The 17,856-nt window shown below is 34.6% G+C and overlaps 2 protein-coding genes across 4 annotated transcripts; both read right to left on the reverse strand.

Annotated features, from left to right (window-relative positions):
• Positions 1–1,777: 1,777 nt before the first annotated feature.
• Positions 1,778–9,187, reverse strand: LOC132613632 (uncharacterized). 2 transcript variants are annotated; one of them, XM_060327740.1, is made up of 7 exons: positions 8,741–9,187; positions 6,887–7,061; positions 4,929–5,106; positions 4,761–4,844; positions 4,418–4,525; positions 2,524–2,793; positions 1,778–2,064 (listed from the first exon to the last, which is right to left on the reverse strand). In XM_060327740.1, exons 1-7 carry the CDS (start codon positions 9,030–9,032, stop codon positions 1,969–1,971), a joined length of 1,203 nt encoding a protein of 400 aa, XP_060183723.1. In that variant the 5' UTR covers positions 9,033–9,187; the 3' UTR covers positions 1,778–1,968. The 2 variants fall into 2 exon arrangements, with proteins under 2 accessions (XP_060183723.1, XP_060183722.1); XM_060327739.1 differs by having other exon boundaries at positions 4,923–5,106; positions 8,741–9,185.
• A 648-nt stretch (positions 9,188–9,835) lies between these two features.
• LOC132613631 (uncharacterized) lies at positions 9,836–16,921 on the reverse strand. Of its 2 annotated transcripts, XM_060327737.1 has the most exons (7): positions 16,486–16,919; positions 14,154–14,328; positions 12,980–13,160; positions 12,818–12,901; positions 12,472–12,579; positions 10,788–11,057; positions 9,836–10,271 (listed from the first exon to the last, which is right to left on the reverse strand). In XM_060327737.1, exons 1-7 carry the CDS (start codon positions 16,805–16,807, stop codon positions 10,176–10,178), a joined length of 1,236 nt encoding a protein of 411 aa, XP_060183720.1. In that variant the 5' UTR covers positions 16,808–16,919; the 3' UTR covers positions 9,836–10,175. The 2 variants fall into 2 exon arrangements, with proteins under 2 accessions (XP_060183720.1, XP_060183721.1); XM_060327738.1 differs by lacking the exon at positions 10,788–11,057 and having other exon boundaries at positions 16,486–16,921.
• Between the last annotated feature and the right edge of the window lie 935 nt (positions 16,922–17,856).

Here is a 17,856-nt window from a genome sequence, read left to right on the forward strand (position 1 = left end):
AAGTTTTCTTTTCTAGAAAGAGATCTCTGGAAAGTTTGAAAGGCTAAAGCTGGTGGCTTTTTGGTTTCTGGTTTCGAGGCACAGTTTAGTAATGCAAATCCAACCTTCTATCTCTTCGTGCAGGCCGTTGAACCATCTTCCATATCTACCATATCTACCCTGTATTCTTGGATCCAAGAGAAACAAATTACTCCTATTAGAGTTAGAAGCTTATATGATTACTAAACTTTATTTTGTCTTCCAAAAGTCACTCAAGAGAAAAGGTCATAAATAGTCCCTTATCTATAGGAGTAGGTCTAAAATAGTCTCTTAACTATATACTTACCGGTTTTAATCTTTTAACTATTTAAAAACTTATCAAATTTGGTCTCATCTATTTTTTTTATACAAACAGCGTACAAACTCATAAACCTTCGTGAGATTAATCGTTAAATCATTCCTCAGACCTATATTTCTCTCCCTGCTTCTTTTTCCTCAAGTTCATTCTTTAACCTCAACTTTTTTCCTCAAGTTCTCTCTCACGTTTCGTAACCGACGGACTGCGTCGGTTAAAACCGACCCAGTCCGTCGGTTTTGTTAAAAAAAAAAAAAAAAAAAAAAACCGACGATCTCACGTCGGTTTTTTTTTTTTTTTTTTTAAATTAAAGAATGAAATGTAGGAACTTGGAGTCAAACCCGGCTATGTTCCTTGGCATTAAAGGGCTTTACCACTAGACCACTGATATTTTTTGTTCATATACTTACATTGATTTAATTTATACTGTTTTTTCACTCTAAAAACCGACGGACTCTGTCTCCGTCGGTTTTTTTATAAAAAAATAAAAAATAAAAATAAAAAAACGACGGACTCCATTAGTTTATTTTAGAAAATAATATAACAAATAATTATATTTTTTCGCGCATTTTTGTGCAAAAATTAATCTACGCAGTCCGTCGGTTTTCTTAAAAAAAATTAAAAATATTATTGAAAATAACGACAGAGTCTGTCAGTCTTTCCGTCGGTTTTTTTTCTGTCGATTTTTACCAGTTTTAAAAAACAAGAGGAGCTTGAGGAAAAAGAATCAGGGAGAGAGAAATATAGGCCTGAGGAATGATTTAATGATTAATCTGACGAAGGTTTATGAGTTTGTACACTGTTTGTATAAAAAAAAAAGACGGAGACCAAATTTGATAAGTGTTTGGATAGTTAAAGGACTAAAACCGGTAAGTGTATAGTTAAGGGACCATTTTAGACCTACTTCCATAGATAAGGGACTATTTATGGCCTTTTCTCAGTCACTCAACTATGGATAAGTGACTTCTATAGTCACTCAATTTTGTTTTGTCTTTCAAAAGTCACTCAACTTTGAATAAATAGCCTTCATAGTCACTCAATTTTATTGTCTTCCAAAAGTTACTCAACTATGGGTAAATAACCTCAATAGTCAGTCAACTTTGGATACTTGACCTCTACAGTCGCTCAACTTTGAATAATTGGCCTTCGTAGTCATTTTAACCAAAATTGTAATTTCAAATACATATTTAATGACGTGGCAGTTTTAATTTATTTTAAATTAGAAAACTAGAAGCATCTAAAAAGGACTGTGGTTCCAGAATTTTTTCAAAGAGCTTAAAATGCTGCCGAGCCACATAAGTAGAAAACTAGAAGCATATAGGCGCTACTGTTCTATGAGCTAATTGTGCCCAACTTCGACCGAATGCTTTAGCCTGCCTTTGACGCTTACATTATCCTGTCAACACAGATACATACGTAAAATGAAATGTGACAATAATAAGCTCTGCTCAAATAAGATGTTCCATGCATTAAGGCTTAACAACAAAATTATTTACAGTCAAAAAACCAATGTTCCTTGCTAACATCCGAGGCTGGTCGGTTCATGCCATTCCAAAACTACATGGTGCAATAACATTTTCGTTCAACTCTAGTTCTTATTTCAGCAGAGAGAAAGTGAGGGGCACGAAACATGGTCAGCTTGAAGAGCCATCTAACAAACAATGTTCCCAGATTAACTTCAAGTTGTTTTCCAGCATTTCAAACACCAAATTTTCTTCGACTGTTTGCTTCTGCATTTTTGGCAGGAGAATGTGAATTCTATCAATTATTTCAGCAGTGAAGCGGCAATTCAGAAAATAATACAGAAAGGCTCATCAGTTCAACAATGAAGAGGCACTGCATGTTTGTGTTTGTATTTCCGTGGCACATGCAAATTGACGTACCATTCACTAACATGACCTACTGTGAAATTCTTTTAGGGACATAAAATTTTGGGTAATTCTATCCTAACAGGAAAGCAAAACCAGATTTGAATCAGTGGTAATTTTGTGTCGCTCCAGCTTTTTTGGATGAAGTTATTCCTAATTCAGTGGATAAATTAGTAAGTGTGTGCAGGATACAATAGCCTAAGCTAGTGATGGTTTCGAATACACCATACCAACATTGATGCATTATGAAGTGACATCCAAAATCAGAAAAGAAAAAAAGAAAAAAGAGATGCAATTACTTGTCAGGAAAAGAGAACCTACTCGTAACTGGGATACAATTCCAGGCATTTTCAGGAAAATCTCCCGTGTAACCTCACCAGTTGAAGATCTTAAATCAAATCGATCTGCATGCCGAAGCTTAAACCTAATTGGTGAATTTCTATATGATTTTGAAGTTGTGTGACCAATACCAATAGCAGCATATCGACCACTTGAAGAATCCTTGCCTAACGGCCATCTCAAGCCACCCTGAACTTCTGAGTCCAAAATGGCAGAACCAATAAGATCTTTAATTTCATTAATCTCCTCATCCTGAAAAATGCGAAGAATCATCTTAAGCACAGCACTCATAAAAAGAAGAATCTTCATACATAATGCATTAGTGGTGTACTTTCAGTTTAAACAGTGCAGGAGTCCAATGAGAAGATGAAAATTATTGCAAGTGAAATCAGTTACACAGGACAGAGGTCCTTGTTCACTGCAGTTAGAATATCCATGAAAAGTACACACAAAATCATACCATTACTCTCAAATCTATAGATTTTGGTGTTCTCGGATCCTTGCTATCCTGCTGATTTCATAGAAGTACTCGTTCCCATTAAAAAGATTCACGCAGTATAAACACTAGTGTTCCTAATAATGAGATTATTGTTATCCTATTCTTCATGTTGTGTTGTGAACTTCCCTTGATGATTAACCCAAAAACAAAACTATTTGTCTTCCACCTTCTATCCTCTCCTCAATAAGCCCACAACACTGAACGAAAAGGGGAAAAGGGAAGGAAGCAGGAAAGAAAGGGAGAGGAAGGTGACGAAACATAAAACCTGATGAGAGACATTATACATACTGAACACAATAAATTTAGCTGCTCACAGCATAAAAAATGTAGTACTGTAAACACCAAAGATGAAAATTAGATATGACACTCCCTAGAAAATTACCCAAACAGAAAGGCAGGTTCATGCAGTAGCCAAAAAGCATATCTCCCTCATAAGCTTGAAATCAGGACTTTATTCCTTACATAACTACTGAATAAAAGCTTCGGATATGATATATTTGACAGAGTTTGAAGTCTATATCCAAGATCTTTGATTTTTCTTCTTCTTTTTTTTTTTTTTTTGTTTTTTTGGGTGATACATACAACTTTTTCAACTTAGAAATGTTCATAACCAAGACCCTTGAAATGTGACTAGTAATTGCTATTACTGTGCCTACGTAAGACGAAAAAATATCACCCCAAGTACTAAATCACTGGACATTTATTCAACCTGGCAAGCAACACAACCTAGAAAGTATGGACCTCATATTAGACATGGTGAACGGAAGAAATATCAACACACCTCATTTGCCAACAAATTAAACTAATGTACTTGGTGTGTGAAGGCCTTTATATCTTATTAAGCCAATGACAGCAACATTCAGACGCCAAAGCAAATCATGTACATTGAGAAACCACCCTAAAGCTAAAGGGCTAAAAAGACTATCTTTATTTTTACATTATGACTTTTTCATTTTCCATTCCTGATCTCTCTCATTACTCACTGTAGCAATGCTTCATATCTAGTCAATTCCAGCAACTAGCGAACCCCAAATATAATGCACAGGTGTATTCAAGCTGCAGCTACAGCATTTAGTGCGAAATGCTATCACTTTACTGTTTCTTTTTTCATAAAGAAACATTGAACCTCAGAGCCACATAAAAGAAAAAGCAAGTAAGTTTGCACCAAAGAGTAATTAAATTCAGATGTTTGATTGTAATGTTTAGGAACTATAAATGCAGACATCTGGCAGACCTCACAATATGTGCTATGACTTACTATAGGTGAAGGAATAGCAATGAAGTAACAAACAAATGGAGAACTTAGTTCTAAATAACATAAACCCATTCTAGAAGGAAACATAGAAAAGTTAATTCTCAAAGAAGGAAATAACTTACAGATAAAATCATCTTGATTTTCTTGGTACATAGAATCAACCTCAGATCTGAACTCTTTCCAAGACAGCTCATATCTGCTACCATGTGGCGTACTCGGTTCGACTCAATCTTATAAAAAAGGGGGTCAGTGTCAAATGATACAGTTAAAGACTAACTGCAAGCAGTAAAGAGAGCAAAATAAAAGGTAAGAGGTGGTAAATATGATAATGATGATAATAATTGCTGCTTTGGTAAAGTTAAAAATAAGTAGTTAATTAGGTATCTTACAAGAAATTGCAGGTATAAAAGGTTCAGAGTACTAGAATATGCTTTAATCAAGAAGCAGCAGGAACCAAGGACTAACCTTATAGAGCTCAATCTTATTATGATCTTTGGCCACAGTACATTTGCAAGAAACAGTTGAATCAGGTTGCAACATATCAGAAAGCTACAAAACAAAAAGGATAGAGCTAACAGAAACAATACAGTAGGAGAAAGACATTTGTTAGAAGCTTGAAAATCGTACCCCTACGTTGTATAATTCTTTCCCTTGCACATATTCTAGCCCAAGTTTCTCAACTACTTGGTTTTCTATGTAATCCATATATGCAGCAGGAATATTTGTATAAAAGTTGCGTTCCATTTTTCTCACAGTTGTTTCATTCATTGGGGGTTTAGTTTCCAGGGATTCTTCACAAATTGAGGAATTCCTGCATCACAGACAGAGAGGGATTAAATGTTGACACATGCAGTGTATTTCAGGACCTAACAAACCAAAGCTTCAAAAACTATAAACTAGCGTGATACATTCAACATATGAGGTTTTGACATATAACATATAACTGTTAACTGGTAAAATAGATGCACAATGCTACAATATATCAGAGCGTGATACATTAGACATGAGGTTTTGACATAATTTATAAGTATGAATAGGTAAAAAAGATACCTACGCTACAATATATCAGAGGGTAGAAACATATCAGAAATCAGAAGTTTGAGGAACATAAATGTCTCTGTTCATTCCTCATAAATTTAGATATTCTTTCCTTGATGATAGCATCCACGGTGAGAATTGGGGATTGGCAGTAACCATGAGATATGATGTAGTTTGATACTAAATAGTAAAACCACCTCCCTTCCACCTAAAAAGTAAAAAGGAATTTTATCTAATCTTGAAGGAAATAAAGGTTGCATCTTGAGAAAACTTCCATCAGCATACAAAAGAAAGAAAGGAAGCAATTTGACCACTATATTTATATCTCTTCTTGAAGTGATATGAATTCAATGCTCAAAACAGTTGTGAAACTGACAATATTATACGAGAATGGTGATTGTTTACCTCCATATGCAGGGATCGATCAGAATGACGCTATAATGATTATCAAGACGAGATGGACTTAAAATCGCATGGAGGAAGATTATTTCAAAAACCTATAACATGTTGGAATCAATCTGGACTTACACACATAACGCAATGGAATCAAGGAAATATAAGGGCATTACTAACCATTCAGGACAAAGGATAGGCATCATTATACATATATTAGGTTCAGTCTTTACTAATGGAGTATTAGACTAGTCAAAACTAGTACATCAACATAGGATAAGTGTGCAATCAAAAGAATCTCTAGTTTTAGAAAACTCCTAACTTCCTTGCAAAACAAGATTCTGCATTATTCAAAGGAGATGAACCTATGTAGAGCGGAATGTATATGGAGGATTCAAATAGCTAACAAACTAGCTTTGGGTTGAGGCATAACAGATTGATCAATTATTTCCAAACAGTAATATGACTAGGAGACATGAACTTAAAGTATCGCAAAGACAGTGCGTGTTTTAGGGCATGAATGCTTAATCAAGTAATTAAAAGTATACTCACTTAACAATTCAAGCTTTTAAATGAGATGATCACACACTTCTAAACAAAAGACAAATAGATGAATGAAACATCTTCCAATAAGTTTGTTAGGGGGGGAAAATATATCATTGATTTCTACGATACAGTTTAACCAACCCCCTAACCACAAATATCGAGCAGATCCCAACAAATGAATATCTTTGTTACTTGGTCATCTATAGAAAATATGGCACTTTCCTAATGGTTGATTTGTTAGTTTACGCTCTTCATCAAAGTTTTTCTTTCGACACTCAGACGAACATTATCCCTTCGAGGATATCCGTAATCCGGTAAAATTAAGGAGCCAAGAAAATTCAGCCATGTGTCATCGTAATTTCACTTGATTTCTATTCCTTTAAATCCCCATTATAAGAGTCACTTAAACACTTCCCAACTTTCATCAGCAAGCTGTTTTATTCGTCTCAAGTCAAAAGGGGATCAATTCTGAGGGTAATTGACTTTGGCTGTTTGTCCCATCAACAAGCCATCCTATTTTTGTCCAAGGCTTTGGCTGTTTAGTACTCGCTATAAATGTTTTGAATTCAAATGAAACATCGTTGCTTTTCAGAGTACAAAAGAAGAAGACTGACCCATAAAAGAGAACTTTTCCGAAACGAGCAACTACAGACGGCTTTACTTGTGCCATATCAGCTTCCTCCATCTCACTCTTCATATGTTGAAATGACAAAAGTATGTCCGGCTTTACCTTTTCCGAAACCACAAGCCATGGTGCATCTATAAGCTCATTTGTTTCTTTACAGACACCTAGAAAAGCACAAATATTTAACAAAGGAAATTGAAATAATTAACATCTCAGAAATATAAATCAATGTTGAATTCCATGAAATCAGAGAAAGGATTCTAGAGATATACAGCATTTCTCGTATCAAACCCTGATCTACTGAACTAGACATCCCAGAACAAAACAAAGGTGGCCATAAGCAACCCAAACAATAGATTATTAATTATTCCTCCCACATCACAAATTTGTACCAACCACAGACCAGATATTCTAACTGTTGGGCTGAGACAGTCTAAAGATACTGTTAATAGGTTGTGTTATTGTCCACATTGGGCCAAGCCCGCATGGTTTTCCCCAAAAATGTCTCACACCATTAAGAGTATCCAACAACTTATAAGTAGCTCTTTTTTCTTTTCAGCTATCAATGTAGACTTTGTTCGCACACCCAACAATCTGCCCCCCGAACTAAGCTCTACATGATTATCATGATTCTACATGATTATCATGATTCACGTGTCAGAGATTCAACCATTCAGTATGTCACCCACATCGTCAAAGTATCTACGGTCACCGAAATCTAAAGGATGTGGATGCGTCTTCAAAGCTATGGGTAAATGTTATAAATTAGCCCATAGACGGACAAAGGCACTAAGCCAGGCCCCACGCCACACTCTGTCGTCTTCATACTCGTCCCTCCAAACCTCTGATACCAGTTGTTGAACTAAGACAGTTCAAGGCTGATTAAAGCATAACACAAGATATGACCTCCATCCCATTCAGTACACTGTATCCAAAAGTCTTTCCTTACTAAAGTCTAAAAGAAGTACTTTTCTATAAAGACGAGAGAAGTGTATATTCAACCATGTAACATATATATCACTGTGTGTCGGTCACCAATTCAATTCAGTTTAGGGTTGTACTTGTTGCATGCAGAATTGTAAACAAATTGAATATAAAGGGTTGGAGCAGACTGGCCATGACGATTATTCATTTTTTCTGGAAATTTTGTTTCACTTTATTTGAAAATCAGTTTTTAGCCATGAAAATTTCAAGGAATTTGAAAACACCTCAAAACCTATTTTCACTTTTTCCGATCACTTTTTGATTTTTCTGTTTTCAAATTTTGGCCATTTCAATTTGATCAAGTGTGCTAACGGCTTGAGTTTTGGGTCGGGTCATATCTTTTCAATTGAGTTTTATTTATTAGACAGATTCAAAAAAGAGTAAAAAATATATTATTCATGACATTTGAATTAGTGAAGCAATTTTTGCACTTAAAAAAAATATATGGGATTTAATTTATGACATTATGTGATTACCTACTATGAGATATTACTCCTTTAGATAAAATTTCGTTGTAGTTAAGAGGTAAATTAATCAAGTTGGATGATTTTGCTAGAAATTTTGGAGTATAAATCATATTTTATGTTTTTTAGAAAAACTACATTCAAATAACCAAATATTATTTGCAAAAAGTATAATAAAACACCAACTCCCACTTCAAAAATTCCAAGTAAAGTGAAAAAACATTTGGTTTAAATGGCCAAACGCCTACTTAGAAGTTGATGAAATTACAGATACAAATCCAAATTATTTAGAGATACAGTTAATGCAACATTTATCAAATACATTAGGACATATCTAAACCAGAAAGAAGTTTTCACAGTAATTTGACTACTCTTCCAGAAGAAGTACGTAGTACCTTCCATTAGAACCAAAGCTAACGGTGTTTGGCCTGAATATCGCTCGAAGTATTCGGTACAAACAGGTTGTAGCCTCACAAGAGATGAAAATAGCGAATCATTAGCCAAGCCAACAGAGAACCATTTCAAGATGGAAAATCTCCTGTAAACGATGTTTTTCCCGCGAAAATGATTCTTCTTTCTCCTCTGCTCCCCAAACGACGGCTTGACATTCAGAAAATCCGGTGTCGGAGTTGGATTCAGCAATGGAGAACCCGTTGTTTGCCTCTTGTGCGGTGGAATGTAAGCCATGCAGTGCAGATTATGATCACTTGCTTTGTCTATGGTCTTACTTCTTTCCCTTCACTCTCTAATTATAAGTCTCTGTGCAGTCTTACTTTCCCTTTTGTGTCCCCAAAAGAACAAAAAAGACTGCCTCCTCTTCCTTATACATTAAGTTTCCCAATTCTAAAATTCTACTCGCTCCATCTCAAATTATCTGTTCTGTTTATATTAAAAATAATTGTCTTAGAATTCATTATATCCTTAGTTAAGATAATATTTTAATAAAAAGAGATTATAACTTAGACATAAATAAGAATAAAGTAGGTCAAATGCCCCTCTTAATTAATTACATGTCTAAGTTATAAATAAAGATTATGATCACTTCCTGTGCGCTTTTGTGAAAGGTGGTCAGTTACTCAGGTTGTGTGATCATGGAACATTTTTGCGCTATATTTATGTAGAACCGCTAGAATATAGAAAGTCAAAAATACTTCAACAGACGCATTGTATTAAGTGCCCGTTTATCCTAGTTTTCACTTTCCACAAAAGTGTTTTGATATAGAATTGTTACAATGTTTCGAAATTTGAAAAATTCTAAAAAGCTGTTTTAACAATTTCATCTCAAATTACTTATAAAAATTTAAAAACAACTTTAATTTATATTTATGTCCAAACATAACTTCAATTTTCAAATACTCTCTCTATCTCGTATTACTTGTCCACTTTACCTAGACGCATATAGTCATAGCTACTGTTCTGTGAGTTATTAGTGTGTTGAACATTGAACCACATGCTTTTGACAAGTCCCTTTCCCTGTCAATGCAGATACATGTGTAAAATGAAATTTTACAACTCATGTAATAAGCTCAAATAAGATGTTCTATGCATTACAGCTTAACAAGAACAAAACGACTCCATTTTTTACAATAAAAAACCAATGCTCCTTACTAACATCCAAGGCCCTGCCCAGTTCATTCCATTTCAAAACTACATAGTGCAATAACATTTCAGCGTTTTCGTTCGAACTCTAGTTCTTATTTCAACAATCTACATCTTGTAATGTACAACCCACAATTGCAAATAAAAGGTTAAGCCTGCCTTCACCAACCGTACCCAACTTGTGAAAGTTCAACTTCTAGAAGATTCTGCAGACCATTCAACCAAACACGGTCAGCTTGAAGAACCATCTAACAAACAGTGATCCCAGATTAACTTCAGGTTGTCTTCAAGCAATTCAAACACAAGGCTTTCTTCGACTGTTTGCTTCTGCATTTTTGGTAAGAGGATGTAAATCATTTCAATTATTTCAGCAGTAAAGCAGCAATTCAGAAAATAAAACAGAACGGCGAATCCATTCAACAATGAAAAGGCACTGCACATTTTTGTTTGTATTTCCGTGGCACATGCAAATTGATGAACCATTCACTAAATTATGTTTAGACAAAATTATTTTTGGATGGTTTGTACCCAACTAGAACCAAAACCAGATTTGAATCAATGGTAACCTTGTCTTGCTCTAGCTTTCTTGGATGAAATGGCTTCCAATTCGGTGGATAAATCAGTAAGTGGATCCAGGATACAAGAGTCCAAGCTTTTGCTAAGAATACTACTACATGGTTTCTTTTTCTTTTTTAATAAGGTAATAAGATTTTACCTATCATATGGCTTCGAGCAACACCAACCCAACATTAATGTTTTATGCAGTCACATCCTAAATTGGAAAACTTAAAAATAAAATGAGAGACGTAATTGCATGTCAGGAAAAAAAAAAAAAAAACCTACTCGTAATTGGGATATAATTCCAGGCATTTTCAGGAAAATCTCCCGTGTAACCTCACCAATCGAAGATCTGAAATCAAATCGATTTGCATGCCGAAGCTTAAACCTAATTGATGAATTTCTATACGATTTTGAAGTTGTGTGACCGATAGCAATAACAGCATATCGACCACCAGAAGAAATCTTGCCAAAGGGCCATCTCAAGCCACCCTGAACTTCTGAATCCATAATGGCGGAACCAATAAGATCTTTAATTTCATTAATCTCCTCATCCTGAAAAATGCGAAGAGGCATCACAGAAAGAAGCATCTTTAACTATACATATAGCATTAGTGGTGTTCTTTCAGTTTAAACAGTGTAGGAGTCCTGATGAGAAGATGAAAAGTAAAGTGCAAATGAAAACACATTCTCCCATTTAAAAATCACGCAGTATAAGCCCAATTCATCAAGAAGCTACGAACCTAGTATTAGACACGGCGAACTGAAGATATATCAAGAGACCTCATTTGACAATAAAAAGAAACTTTACATACAGGGTGTGTAGAAGCCTTCAAGTATTATTAACCCAATAATAACTACGTTCAGACCCCAAAGCAAATCAAGTTTATCAAGAAACCACCCTAAGGGGTCGTTTGGTAGCTGGTTAAGAGACCACTTATTCATGTATTAGTCTCTGCATAAACTACTACAATGTTTGATAGCTAGTAAAGAAACGCCTTATTCATGCATTAATTTTTGCATACTTATCCCGCGTTTGTTAGCCAGTTAGGAAGTAAGTTATTTATATATAAAATTAGTACGGCGTTTGCTTTGCAATTTAGAAACCCGCATAACTAATACATGTATAAGTTATGAGGGAATCTATGTATTATTTTATGCGGGGTAGAAGATGGAATAACTAATACATGAATAAAAAGTTTAAATGTCAATATTACCCTTATCACTCCCCACTTAAATACTTTCCTTTTCTAAACAAATATTTTTATATAATTTTTAATGTAATATTTTAATTTTAATTGTAAAAAAATATTTTAATTTTAAAAAGTATATAATATTTATTAACTTTTAATATAACAAACCAACATTCAAAGAAATAATTTATGCATAACTACACCCCGCATAACTAATACCTCCATTACTAATACTTGCAAAACTAATACATGCATTACTAATACCTGCATAATCCTAACCAGCTACCAAACGACCCTTAAGGGTATAGGCCTAAGAAGAATATCTTTATTTCTATTTTTGTCTGTCTTTTTCTTTTACTTTTCCTTTTATCTGGTTTCCATCATTCCTCATTGTATAGCAATGCTTCATATCTACTCCATTCCAGCAACTAGAAAACTCCAAAATGCAGCTCTAGAGATCAATCCAAAATGCTATCAGCTTTGCTGTTCTATTTTCATTTTCATTAAGAAACAGTTAGCCCTCAAAGCCACAAAAAAGAAGAAAAACAAGATATTTTTCACCTAGGAGTATTTGAATGCAGTTGCTTGCAAACAATGTTTAGAAAATATAAATACAGACACAGGTAGACCTTACACATATGAGCTATGACATAACAAAGGTAAAAGAATGTAAGGAAATAACCATTAAATAGAGAACTTAGAGACCTTAAAAACATAAATCCATTCTAGAAGGAAAGACAGAAATATTACTATTAAATATGGAGGAAATAACTTACAGATAAAGCCATCTTGATTTTCTTGGTATACAGAATTAACCTTAGGTCTGAACTCTTTCCGAGACAGCTCATGTCTGCAACCATGTGGCGTACTCTGTTCAACTCAATCTTAAAGAAAAGGTGTCAGTGTCAAAAAATAGTTAGAGAAATACACTGCAAGAGTAAAGCATGCAAAACATATAGGTAAGAGGCGATAAATATGTTAATGACAATAATAATTGTTGTTAAACTAAAGATGAAAAAGAGAACTAAGAAGTTAGTTATGAATCTTAGAATAAATTGTAGGTGTAAAAGGTTCAGAGTATTAGATTACTTCATCAGGAAGCAGCAGGAGCTAAGTACTAACCTTATAGAGCTGAATCTTTTTCTGATCTCTTGACACAGTACATTTGCAGGAAACAGTTGATTCAGGCCTCAACTTATCGGAAAGCTACAAAACAAAAGGATAGAGAGCTCAAAGAAACAACACAGTAGGACAAAGACATTTTTAGAAGCTTGAATGTCATACCTTAATGTAGTATAATTCTTTCCGTTGCACATATTCTAGCCCGAGTTTCTCCCCTACTCGATTTTCTATGTAACTCATATATGAAGAAGGAACATCCGTATGGAAAGATCTTTTCATTTCTCTCAAATTAGTCTCAATCAATGAGTTAGTTTTTAGCGATTCTTTACAAGCTGAAGAAATCCTGCATCACAAAGAATTTGAGAAGGATTTTGAAACACACATCGCATACGAACGACCTAACAAAACAATGCTTCAAACACCACAAATTAAGCAGCGTGATACATATAACATATGAGGCGTTACATATAATATAACTATTTATACGTAAAAATGATACCCTATCTTGTGCCATTCTATGTCCCAATTTAAAGGATAACGCCAAGTGTCCATTCAATGTAGTAGTATCTTTGTGATCTTTTAATGTTGTAGGTCCAGGTGTGATTAGAAGGCGTTGAAGACATATTAAGTAACTAAAAGTGCGCTTTATCCACCAGCTTAACCTTTTAGATGCGGCCACACACTGCAACATGGTGTCAAAGTAGACAAAGATCTTAGGTTCAAGTCTCGCCTGAACTCATCATCAAAAGGAATCTTTACGTGCTTATCCCATCACACAATTACTATCCAACTACAAAATATCTTTGTTAATTGGTCATCTATAAACAATATTACACTTAAGCTAATGGTTGAATTGTTAGTCTATACTCTTCATCAACGTTTTTTTTTTATTTTGACGTTCAGTTAAGCAGATTTCCTTTGTGGATGTCGGATAATATTAGGGAACAAAAAACATTCAGCTACGCATCATCCTAATTGCACTTGATTTTTATATACTCTAAATTCCCCATGATAGGAATTGCTTAAACATTTCCCAGCTTTCAATATCAAGCTATTTTATTTGTCTCGGTCCGAAAGGGGAAGAATTCGAGGGTACTGAACTAGGAGAAACAGCCACCCTATTTTTTATCTGGGGTTTTGGCCGTGTAATACACAATAAATTTTGAATTCAAATGACACATTGTCGTTCAGAGCAGAAAAGATTCCAAGTGTTAAAATTTCCCAATTAACACAACGATAAAGCATAATTCCTGTTTAGCTACAGAATCTATCTGACGCTAACCTGTTTCTTAGTAGTGGATAAAGCACAACATGTGATCAAATGAAGAAGACTGACCCGTAAAAGAGAACTTTTCCAAAACGGGCAACTACAGAGGGCTTTACTTGTGCCATATCAGCTTCCTCCATTTCACGCTTCATATGTTGAAATGACAAAAGTAAGTCCTGCTTCACATTTGCAGCAACGAAAAGCCATGGTGTATCTATAAGCTCATTCGTTCCTTCACTGCAACCTGAAAAGTATACATATAGATGAAGATCCTGAACTAAGATCTGAAAAATAGAAATACAAAAACTGAAATCCACAAAATCAGACAACGGATTTTAGAGATATACACCACTAAAATAGAAAGCCCAGTACAAACAAAGGTGGTCATAACAATATAAACAACACTTTAATGAAAGTAGGTATACGCGCCTTCATATACTTTACTAGCTACTTGGTCCTGTTACACATGGCAGTAGTAAAGGTAATTAGTCAAGGTGAGAAAATGTAGTTGGGATTCATTTAGCTTTATGTTAAATCCCCACTGGATACGACAGACACTTAGGAAATGCATCGGCTTCTCTACCAATTACTACAAATCAGGGGAAAATGTCATACATTGACTACTCCAAATCACTTTAAAACAAAAAAAAAAAAAAAAAAAAAAAAAAAAAAAAAAAAAAACTTCTTGCAATTGTGACCATCTCCTCGACAATAAGTACTTACTCACTCCCAATGTTTACATAAAGCAACTTAACCTTAATAGTTAAATATTAAGGTAATAATTAACATGGTTAAGTGATAAGGAGTTCAATATGGATTTACCTAGGTCAATTTATGGCTAATCAATAAAGGATTTTATCTTCGAAGCCCATTGAAAAGGCAATGCAAGAGAAGTCATACAAATATGTAGGGGCGGGTGTTCGGGCAGTTGAATTGGATATGAAGAGTTCGGTTTGAATTTTCGGTTCTCGAATTGATGAAATTACAATCTTAATCCAATTCAAATAAGCTCGAATGGGATTGGATATTATAAGTTCAGTTTCAGGTTAATCGGTTTTGATTTTTGATCCCTAAAGGCATGCTTATTAGGAACGAAATTGATGTGCCCCAGTTACCAAGTTATATGTCTTAGCATAATGTGAAACCAAATATGTGGATTCAACAAAAAGTTGGTATCACTAAACCAAAAGGTATTAAGTCCAACTTTACAAGCTATAGTGTATTTAATTTGGTAGAAAATTCTATCTTGGATTACTATTATAATGGGTAGGGCTATAGGGTACTAATCTATTGGACCTGTGGACTAATTAGTATTGGGACATGTTATATGGGTAGGACTAAATATAAGGTATTAAAAATTTAAATTTTCGGATATCCAAAAATTTGAAATACTAAATCTGGTATCCAACCCCAAATTTTAAAAATTTAAAAAATAAAATTCGAAGTCCAATCCATAATCCAAAAATCCAAACCAAATATCTAAAAAATTCAAATTTCGGTTTGGATTTCGGGTTGGCCCAAACTATGGCCACCCCTACAAATATGGTTGAATCTTTGGATGCCCTGAAAAAGATTTGAGGTGCTCGGGATTTGTGTTTAAAAGACAAATATATGTTGCTTTTATTGATTGTGTAAATTGGCTGTGGTAAGTTTATATTAAGGAAAACAGAAAGACGCCTTAAAACTTAGGATAAAAACAGGTAGCTTTATAAGATGATCTTTTTTTCCATTTATTCCGTTTATGTTTCCGGAATATTAGTTTTTCCAAGGTTTTCTCAGAAATATTAGGTCAACCAAATTTAATTTCATCCGTATAGAAGTTGTAGCTCACGTTCAAGAAGTTGCATCGCATTCCCCACATTGTTTGTACCCATCTAGTATAGCCGATAATATGGGAGAAAAACTCTCTAGGTACAGCCACTCGAGCATAAAACTACAAACGATTAATGAAGCATTTGTCAAGTACGGTACAACTTGTTTGGATGGTTGTTACACATTGAATTGTACGTTACACATTGAATTGTACTGTATTGTTTTGATAAATGTAACATTTGAATATATTGTATCATTTCCCATTGGCACATAATGTCACACATGATCAGCAATCTAAAGTAATTCTACGATACGATACAATAGACAACAACCATCGAAACAAGCTACTCCCGCCGTTCCCTTTTTGGCCTGTCCCAAAAAAGGGTGAAGTTTTCCAATTTCAACATGATAAGTTTACGATCATAAGCCTCTTTAATTTATGATCACAAGATTAAAAAATCATTTTCTTTTTTTTTTAAATTCCATGCTGAGTCAAACACACTTAAATTGAGACGGAAAGAGTATTAGTAGAAGCAAAACGACATATCACTACTCTTCTACAGAAAGAAGTAGAAAGTAAGTGGCATACCTTGAGTTAAAAACAAAGAGAGAGGTTTTTGGCCTGATCTTAGCTCAAAGGAGTCAACTGGAACAGGTTGGAGGGTCACAAGAGACGAAAATCGAGAATCATCAGCCAAGCCAACGGAGAACCATCTCAAGACGGCATCATCAGTGTAAACGACGTTGCTCGTGCGAAAAATCTTGTCCTTTTTTCTCTTGTGATGATCCCAAAACGAATTGAGATTTACTTTTTTCCTGAAGCTAGCGGGTATTAGAGACTCCGGTGCAGGAGTTGGTTCCAACGGCGGCGAACCCTTTGTTTGCCTCTTGTGCGGAGGAATGTAAGCCATGCAGTGCAGAGTATGATCACTTGCTTTGTCTAGTCTTACTTTCCCTTCACTCTCCAATAATAAGCCATTGTGTATTCTTACTTTCCCTTTTGTGTCCCAGAAGAAAAAGACGGTCTCCTCTTTCTTATATACTAAGTTTCCCAATTTTAAAATTCTACTCGCTCCATCTCAAATTGTTTACTAAAAATAATTATCTTAAATTATTTATTATCTTAAAATTCATTATATCCTAGTAAAAATAACACATAAATAAAATAAATATTCAAACGATGAGGAATTATAACTTAGACCAATAAAGTAGGTCAAATGCCCCTCTTAATTAATTTCATGTCTAAGTTATAAATAAAGATTGTGATCACTTGCTGTGCACCAGTTGCTCGGTTTGTGAGATCATGGAACATTTTGGCGCTATACTTATGTAGAACCGCTACAATATAGAAAGTCAAAAATACTTCTAATAATTTAGTCACTTACATTGCAAAAAAATAACTCAAAACTTACATTGCAAATCTTTAATCCATATATTATAACCCATATGCACCCATATACAGTATGATACAATATTCTCATATACTTATATACACCCATATATAATATTATACATCTAGATTTAGGTAATTTCTAATCAGATCTGAGCCACCGCAGGGAGGAGGCGGCCAGATCTGAGCCACCAAAAAATTGGCGTCGTTGGAGAAATTATGTTACTCCTTAATCACTAAAACAACAAAATAATGGAAAAACCTTGTGTTTGCGAGCGAAATCTTCAAGCTGAGACCGAAAAGTAGCAAGCTGCTCTTTCGTAAGATCTGTTCTCAATTTCGCCACATTTTCACCTAACGATCGATATTGATCCTTTAATGATGATCACAAAAACAAAATTTAGATTATTAAACAACAAAAACATACTAAATCTTTTTATTTAAAAAAGTGAAAATATGTAAATTTAGGTCACGAACCCTAGTTGCGGCGGCGTTCTGCAAACCTCCGATTCCCGGTCCTCCAGATCTAGATCTCTCTGTCTTTTTCAATGGTGCCGACCGCCAGCGTCG

The sequence above is a fragment of the Lycium barbarum genome, chromosome 10 (genome assembly GCF_019175385.1).
Source record: "Lycium barbarum isolate Lr01 chromosome 10, ASM1917538v2, whole genome shotgun sequence".
In the NCBI taxonomy this organism is placed as follows: domain Eukaryota; kingdom Viridiplantae; phylum Streptophyta; class Magnoliopsida; order Solanales; family Solanaceae; genus Lycium; species Lycium barbarum.

What these genes read in the sequence shown, in the direction of transcription:
- LOC132613632 (XM_060327739.1), bottom strand. Translation starts at nt 9,032, where the DNA reads ATGGCTTACATTCCACCGCACAAGAGGCAAACAACGGGTTCTCCATTG. An exon ending in GGAAAAGTTCTCTTTTATGG is followed by an intron (nt 5,107 to 6,886) that starts GTCAGTCTTCTT and finishes TCTGTGATGCAG; the next exon opens with GAATTCCTCAATTTGTGAAG. An exon ending in ATAAGATTGAGCTCTATAAG is followed by an intron (nt 4,526 to 4,760) that starts GTTAGTCCTTGG and finishes CTTTTTTATAAG; the next exon opens with ATTGAGTCGAACCGAGTACG.
- LOC132613631 (XM_060327737.1), bottom strand. Translation starts at nt 16,807, where the DNA reads ATGGCTTACATTCCTCCGCACAAGAGGCAAACAAAGGGTTCGCCGCCG. An exon ending in AAGAATTATACTACATTAAG is followed by an intron (nt 12,902 to 12,979) that starts GTATGACATTCA and finishes TTTGTTTTGTAG; the next exon opens with CTTTCCGATAAGTTGAGGCC. An exon ending in GAATTATATCCCAATTACGA is followed by an intron (nt 10,272 to 10,787) that starts GTAGGTTTTTTT and finishes CCAAAAATGCAG; the next exon opens with AAGCAAACAGTCGAAGAAAG.